This window comes from Triticum dicoccoides, chromosome 1A (genome assembly GCF_002162155.2).
Source record: "Triticum dicoccoides isolate Atlit2015 ecotype Zavitan chromosome 1A, WEW_v2.0, whole genome shotgun sequence".
Classification (NCBI taxonomy): Eukaryota; Viridiplantae; Streptophyta; class Magnoliopsida; order Poales; family Poaceae; genus Triticum; species Triticum dicoccoides.
The window spans coordinates 70,968,627-70,976,939 of record NC_041380.1 but is presented as its reverse complement, the minus strand read 5'-3'; the positions used below and the strand labels follow the sequence as shown (position 1 = coordinate 70,976,939).

The 8,313-nt window shown below is 41.6% G+C and overlaps 1 protein-coding gene across 1 annotated transcript; it reads left to right on the top strand.

Moving 5' to 3' along the window:
- Window positions 1-2,304: 2,304 nt before the first annotated feature.
- On the top strand, window positions 2,305-5,373 carry LOC119363867. The gene is made up of 4 exons (XM_037629240.1): window positions 2,305-2,969; window positions 3,878-3,992; window positions 4,718-4,913; window positions 5,037-5,373. The coding sequence occupies exons 1-4, from the start codon at window positions 2,443-2,445 to the stop codon at window positions 5,192-5,194; spliced, it is 996 nt and encodes a 331-aa protein (XP_037485137.1). The 5' UTR covers window positions 2,305-2,442; the 3' UTR covers window positions 5,195-5,373.
- The last annotated feature ends 2,940 nt before the right edge of the window (window positions 5,374-8,313 follow it).

Sequence of the window (8,313 nt, the reverse complement as noted above, 5' to 3'; positions counted from 1 at the left end):
TCTTTTCCCAAGAAAAAACCAGGAAAAGGAAATAAAAAACAAAAAATACCGAAAGTCAGAAGGAAAAAATGAATGCGGAAGCATAGTTACGTTTCACTTTTTTGGAGGCAAAGGTTGCGCTTTCCCTTTTTTTGAGGAAGCACATACGTGCTTTTTCGTTTTCAGGAAGCGCAACTGTGGTTCTCGTGGAAGCAAAGTTGTGTGCTTCTCACGGAAGCACAACAGTGGTTCTCGCAGAAGCACATGTTGTACTTCTCATATAAGTAACAAGTCCAAATTTTGAGTTAATTTTTCCTCTTTTTTTGTTCCCTAGTGCTAGGACTCTTCGGATTTTACCGCGTTTGGGCACCTCTTATATTTGTTTCCGCAAGGTTCTCAGTTGCAGAAGCATTTGAGAGTCTAAGGAAAGAACATCAAATTGTGGTGTAAAATCACGCCAATTAACATGATTTATTATTTCCTTAAAACAATAAACTAAAGAGGAGAAGAAAGGGGCTTCGTGGAGGAGTCTAGAGCGCTTGATGGCGCACGGTATGAGCGTAGGCGCTCCTACCATTGGTCGTACCATTCGGCATCAACGTCGTCTGGTCAATTACTTCACTCTGACGCGATCCAATCAGAGTCTGGACGCCCAAAACAACTAGAAACTCATCTGGAACAAAAAACCCTAGCCCCTGGAAGGATTCTAGAGGGGGAATTGGGTAAGGGACTCCGCCGCCGCATCACAAAATCGAGGAGGCATAACGTCATCACCATTCTATCTTCATCTCTTTGTAATATAGTAGTCCATTTGTGTATTACTTTGAAACTTCATCCATGATTCCCATGATTTATTCTTTGATGCTTATGGTCCCGATGCACAAGTAATCTTCCTAGTTATCGGGGACATGGAGGACCCTAGTATGTTTAGGATTGACTGTTGATAGGGAATGGCATCATCTTTATATATTCATGTTAATGATCTTCTCGATGCTGAGTGAAATCGACCATCCAACATACGTCGCTTTTGGACGAAAGGTCATTACTATTGGCATGATGGTGGATTGCGAAGGTCGGTAGTAACAATGCTTACCTCCCTCCTTCGTGACTATTGCAATAGGGGGTAAACGGAGACCGCTTTAGTTGCGTCCATGGGGAAACCCTTAACTACAGTTCGGTAACCGGAGTGGGGATGAGTAGTAATGGTGTATAGGATACAGGGATGTGGAATGTATGAACATATTTGTACTTAGCTCCGCCCACTTATAGAAACATATAAAGTGGCTTAGAAATCCGAACTTTGAATTATGCTTAGGCGTGGGTCACATTAGATACATACTAGTGGGCAAGTTGGACTCCTTAAGAACGCTTAGCCGTACTAGAGGAACGAAGTATGTCTACCAGAGGGAGAGGGGGGGGGGAGGGTGAATGGGAGATTTAAAATTTCTTCCAGAAATTTCAAATCTCATGGAACTTAGGAATAGAATGAATATAAACAGTTTACAATGATCGAACAAGAATTAGCGAGTAAAAACTAAAGCATGCGTTGAAAGGGATCACATGGCCAAAACTTAACATACAACATGAACCGAATGTAAATTGAGTATAGAGGTAACCAGTGATGCTTGGGCCTTGGCCCATTACTGCTCCTTTGCCCATTTGCATTGTCTCTCGCCCGTATGTATGTTGTTCATCATTGGTTTTTTGCTCGATTTTCCTGTTGCATGATGTCAGATAGTTTATGGATTTGAAAAATAAAATAAACGGATTGCAAAAAAATTCACCATTTTGAAAAAAAACAGGAATTTTGAAAGAGGTCATTGATTTAAAAAATATTAATTTTGAAAAAAATCACAAAATATAAAAAGTTCATCAATTTTGAAAAAAATCATGTTTGGAAAAAGATCACTAATTTTAAAAAATCATAAAAATTAAAAATATATTGCAGATTTGAAAAGAAAAAGGAAAGGAAAGAAAAGGAGAAAAGAAAAAATAGTGTAAGAACCATCCAGTGAACCGGGACACGAACAGAAGAAAAGAATAAAAAGGATGTAAGTATTTCTCAGCAAGTGCCTTTTTTGCAAAGAAAAGCATAATAGAAAAAAATGGCAAAAATGCCAGCCCAGCACTGGAGGGGAGTGTGCGCCGGTTTGCGGTTAACACCATAACGGGCGCACTGGGCGTGAAGTAGGAGTTGGCTCAGCTGGGTCACTTTCGCTCAAAGAAAATAAATTATCTGGGCTACATCGGCCGTCTCTCTCTTCTCTGAAACAGAAGAAAAAGAAAAAAGACACAAGAAATTCGTCGTGGTTGCTTACACCCAACGCTGCCGCTTCGTCATCAACCTCCACACCTTGTCCACACAAAAAAAAAAACTCAACACCGCCGTCTCCGAATTCCTCAATTCCAGAGGAGGCGAACCAACCCTGGATCGGATCCCGACTCCGACTGCTGGCCGGAACAATGGCAACGCAGTCGGAGCCGGCACCAACCCGTCGTCCTCCACCGCCCTCAACCACGGATTTATTTCCGTGCCCACCTTCTCCTGCGTCCGCCGCCGATTTTGTTTTACTCTTCGCCGGCTTGTCTGACGCTTCCGACGACGACATGGATAGTGCGGAAGATCGACCGTCCTTGGTTGCGGAGGAGGAGGACAAGCAGCCTGTTCCCTTTAGCGACGCTCCGTCTCCGGTGCGCGCCGTGCTCAACCGTCCGTGGCCATCCGCCGTCGTCATCCGGCCGGAGGATAATCCGTCCGGGAAATACCGCACTCTGGTGGCCACCGCCAAGGACATCGGGGACCCGATCTCGCCGGAGGAGATAGCCGCGCTGGAGGACAAGGAGGGCGACGACGCGGGCACACGGTTCTACAAGGCAGCTGCTCGGGCCAACGTCGTTATGAGGAATTACATCCATGAACACGGCAGCCTTTACATGGATGAGAACGGCAAGTACATGATGGACAACTCCGCCCAAGTTGAGGAAATACGGTAGCCTCTCCCTGCCACTACAGAAATTAATTATTCATGCATACTTGTTTGTTTTTGGTTCATGTCAAACTTTTTCCATCACTTATCTTCTGCTCAGTTTCCTCTTCACTTTTATGAACATGATTTGTTAGAACTTCAATGGGTTGATATATAGTAGTATCCGGGAATTTTCCTTTCGGCAAAATTGATTCTTTACAACCATTGGATTTGACTTACCGTAGATCTGCAAGTTGTAGTCTTCCCCTATCGGCGGCTTTGACCAAATGCACACACTCTTTTGTTGCTTGACCTTGTACTAAGGAGACATTGTCTTGCGATTGGCTCGAACTCCTCAATATGTTGAAGCTAATTCCTCCTGCTCTCCTGTACCGCTAGTGGCAGTTAGAAGCTACATACCGTGAGCGATATTTGAAGCTTCCTCACTAGTCAATTATTGCGACCTGGTTGAATTGAACAATGCAGCTTATTGTCAAAATTGTTCAGCTTAATATGAAAGCTCTGCAGCAACTTAACATGAGCTCAAGAGGGGTGGTAACTGGAGCTAGTTTTTTCTCTTCAGTTCATGCAGGAGGGTTGCCTGTAAATTGTACCAACAGAATTACCTGGAGTTCTCATTTTGTATCTGTGTGCGTGTGGGGAGGTGGTGGGGTGGGGGGGGGGGGGCAGAAATTACCAATGTTCCACAATGGTTGAGTGTTTGTGCAAAGGCTAAATAATAAGGTTGTTCACGAGCTGATTTTGCTTTTACTTTTCTATCTCTTTTGTTTGAACTTCATTCCCTTTTGTCACTGACACTCTAAGCAAGGAAGTGAGGTCTTAATCCACTGGTGGATATTTTCACGTACTGTAAATCAGAAATTCCTTATTTGTCTGCTCAATGCTCTAATAATATGTTTCTATGATTGTAGTTGCAAGCATGTTACAGCAGAAGAAATGGAAGCGAAGATAATGAAGCAAGAGATGATTAAGGAGCAAACTTATTTATCAGAACTGGCTTTAGCGTGTTTCAACAAGAGGAGAAAGGTATAGCAGCCATTTTCCTATCTTCCATTTGCCATTTGGTTTCTGCTTATAAATTGTATGCAAGTCGGTGTTCTGTTCCGTGCCGGTATGTAGTCTTAGAAGAATACCAGATTTTGTTTCTTGACAGTATAAATAGAAACCTAAGCTCGCATACCTGAGGACTTGAACCTGGGTTTTGGATTTTGGGTTTGTACATCAACTCTCCCAACCAAGCGAGCTTGGTTTACTTCCTGAAAATATTAAATTAGGATCACTAGCTAGTACCATGAGCAGCACAAACTGCATGTTTCAAAATACTTTTAAGTGTAATTTATGAGTGTTTCACTTAAACTTAGGGAACCTCTTGAAAATTACAGACTTTCCCTATTCCACTTCTAGCATTCTGTAGTGGTTACTGATAATAATTCTTGTTAATCCAGTTAGAAGAATTAGCAGCCAACTCCATTGCATAGTTTGTTACGAATTTCTAGCAGTACATAACAGGCATTTCATTTTATTGTGTCCAGTTTTGGTTCTTCTAGTGGTGCTTCTTTGTACTGGATATTTTGTTCCCTTAGAGTTGCGTTTGATTATCTTATTAAGTCCCGTTTTCTGCTAGTTTGCAAGTGCAATCACCAATTACTTGCACCACATTACTGTGACAGTGCTCAATATGTAGCTGCACATATATTTTCTAAATCTGTTTTTTTTAATTTTCCTCTCTTCTCTCTGTGCCCAAATTGCAGGTGAAGTTTGAGTTGTGTGAGACATTGCTTTCTAGACTCTTTTACGAGAGCAGCCGTATTTTTACGCACCTAAATTTTGTCGCCAAGCGCAAGGATAAGAAGAAACTCTTTTTCGCGGAGATAGAGGACTGTGGACAGGGTGGTAAAGAGATCTTGGAAGTACGCTGTTGCGTTCCCCTGGATTCATTGTGTGAAGGTAAGCCTGCCGAATCTTCAGAACATCCTTCCACATCAATGATTTTCGTTTGTGTGTTTATTCCTGTTCACTTGCTATGTATTTTATTTTGGCACTGAACGGCCTCTGCTATTTGTTCCGCAGGTGGTTATTATTACTACTATCATGATCCTAGACATGGCTGTAGGAAAGGGCTTGACTTCACGCGATGCTATGCCTGCACCGAGTTCCTGAAACATCCGGTTGACGGCTCAACGTACTCAGGAGGCCATGACCATCGTAGGAGGAACTATATAGTCTAGAACGTTGTTTACGTTGTTTCATTTATTTATCAGCGGTGGAGTCTCATTGTCGTTGAAGTCCATACCGGACCTTGCAGCAACGGGGGCACAGTGAGCTCAATTATATTAATTGATTCGCAGTGGATCCGTACACTTGTGACATACTCTGTCTTAAAATATAAAAAACGTTTTTGACACTAGTGTAGCGTTAAAAACGTTTTTATATTATGGGACGGAGGGAGTATTTCCTAAATATAAGATGTTTTGGCAGTTCAATTTAAACTGCCAAGGTGTCTTACATTTAGAAACAGAGGCAGTAGTACTTTGGATTAGTAGCATAGCAACCTTCGATTCTCTCCTATCGAGCCAGAAGTGATATTGCCTCTATTATGCAAGATCGTGGCGCGTACTCTGATGTGTTAACCACTCCCTCAGTTTCTAAAGCTTTGTAGAGATTTTAGTATGGATTATATTTAGACGTATATAGACGCATTTTAAAGTGCACATTCAGTTTTGCTTGTATGTAAACGTATATACACACATTTTAAAGTGTACATTCAATTTTGCTTGTATGTAATCTGTATTGAAATATGTAAAAAAGACTTATATTTAGAAACGGAGGAAGTAAATGTGTACTGGTGTGACTGACATGCTCTCATTTGGTAGTTACACCACATGATTAGTATGATATGTGTAGGATCGTAAGTAGATTTAGAGGGAGAGGTGATTTGACTACTATCAAATACAATTCTAGTCTTTTCTCAATTTTAGTTGTAGGCAAGTTTTGACAACAATCACAAGTCAAAAAACCCACTAGACACCGAGGTGTCCTCGGTGATCCGACACCTATAGAGCTCTCGCCGCTTGCCACTCCGGCAGCGGCGCCCATCACTCAAACTGCACGCCGTCCGCCCCTCCGGCCTAGGCGGCCAGCGCTCTCCGCCGCACGCCACTTCGGCAACCATCATTTTTGTCTAAGCAGCTAGGCAAGCTCTTGTCCTTGCCAACTCCATTCCAGTTCACGGCGGGAGCCGCTATTATTCCTGTCGGCTATCTTCATCGGTTTCGTGACTTGTCGTCATGAGGGAAGCTATAAGTGTTTCATCCCCCATCCTTTAGGTCCCATCTTTGATGCATGCATTGCATGGTAGCCTTGATCATCATCTGTTGTGGTCATGGCTGATGGAGTTCGTTTCGAGGATCTCATGCTTGCTAAATATGGTTGTGGCACGGTTGAGGCTGTAGCAAGTTAGAGATAAGTATTTCCCTTAGTTTGAGAACCAAGGTATCAATCCAGTAGGAGGTACAAGCAAGTCTCCAATTTATGTACCTGCACAAACAATCAAACACTTGCACCCAACGCGATAAAGGGGTTGTCAATCCCTTCACGGTCACTTGCAAGGATGAGATCTGATAGAGATAGATGTAAAAGATTACTAAAACGTAAAACAAAATAAAAATAAATAAATTGCAGCAAGGTATTTTTGGGTTTTTTATTTTATAGATATGAAAATATATGACGGAAAATAGACCCGGGGGCCATAGGTTTCACTAGAGACTTCTCTCTTGAAAGAAAACATACGGTGGGTGAACAAATTACTGCCGAGCAATTGATAAAAAAACGCAAAGGTATGACGATATCCAAGGCAATGATAATGAATATAGACATCACGTCCGTGTCAAGTAGATCGACTCGTGTCTGCATCTATTACTATTACTCCACACATCGACCGCTATCCAGCATGCATCTAGAGTACTAAGTTCATAAGAACGAAGTAACGCGTAAGTAAGATGACATGATGTAGAGGGATAAACTCAAGCAATATGATGAAAACCCCATCCTTTTATCCTTGATGGTAACAATACAATACGTGTCTCGCTACCCCTACTTTGTCACTGGGTGAGGCCACCGCAAGATTGAACACAAAACTAAGCACCTCTTCCATTGCAAGAAGAACCAATCTAGTTGGCCAAACCAAACCGATAATTTAAAGAGAAATACAAAGATATCAAATCATGGAAGAATTCAGAAGAGACTCAAATAATATTCATAGATAATCTGATCATAAATCCACAATTCATCAGATCTCGACAAACACACCGCAAAAGAATATAACATTTGATAGAACTCCAAGAACATTGAGGAGAGCATTGTATTGATGATCAAAGAGAGAGAAGAAGCCATCTAACTACTAGTTATGGACCCGTAGGTCCGTGGAAAACTACTCATGCTTCATCAGAAGGGCAATAGGGTTAATGTAAAAACCCTCCGTGATCGAATCCCCCTCCGGCAGGGTGCCGAAAAAGGCCCCAAGATGAGATCTCATGGGAACAGAGGCTTGCGACGATAGAAAAGTATTTTGGTGGACGCTTTTGATGGTTTGGGAATATTTTAGGATTTATAAAGTTGAGATTGAGGTCTGTGGAGTCCCGAGGGACCCACAAGACAGGGGCGCCCCCTAGGGCACACCCTGAGGGCTTGTGGTTCCCTCGGGACTCTTCTGGCCCTTTCCCCAAGTCTTCTGGGTGTCTTCTGGGCCAAAATAAATCACCACTTTTTGGTACTGTTGTGAACTTATTTTTTATTTATATTGGTGTTATATCTACTGTATTCCAACTTCTCCATGGTTCATACGCCCCGAGACTACCCATAGATTCATCAAAATAAGCAAACAACACATAGAAAACAGAATCTGTCAAAAGCAGAACACTTTGTAGTAATATGTAAACTTCGTATATTTCTGTAATTTTTTTTGAAAATTAGGACAACATAGGCAATTTATATATCAATCTTGTGTAAAATTCAAGAATTTATCACGTTCCAGCAGCTCAGATCAATTCTGTTTTTGGGCGCAAAAGTTTCTGTTTTTCAGGAAGATCAAATCAACGATATACCAAAGCATCCAAAAGGTCTTGCTTGGCTCAAACACTAATTAAAACACCAAAACACAATTATTACAGAGGTAATAATGTGTGTTTTCATAAAAAAACGAAAAATAAAAATATTGGGTCGTCTCCCAACAAGCGATGTTCTTTAAAGCCTTTTAGCTAGGTATTGATAATTTTAATGATGCTCACATGAATAATAGCAATTGAAGCACGAAGAGAGCATCATGTAACATGTAAAAAACAACTTTAAG

Bases quoted from the DNA above. Each gene is read 5' to 3' on its own strand.
- LOC119363867 (XM_037629240.1), top strand. From the start codon at position 2,443: ATGGCAACGCAGTCGGAGCCGGCACCAACCCGTCGTCCTCCACCGCCC. The intron at 3,993-4,717 runs GTATAGCAGCCA...CCCAAATTGCAG, and splicing joins GTTTCAACAAGAGGAGAAAG to GTGAAGTTTGAGTTGTGTGA. The intron at 4,914-5,036 runs GTAAGCCTGCCG...TTTGTTCCGCAG, and splicing joins CCTGGATTCATTGTGTGAAG to GTGGTTATTATTACTACTAT.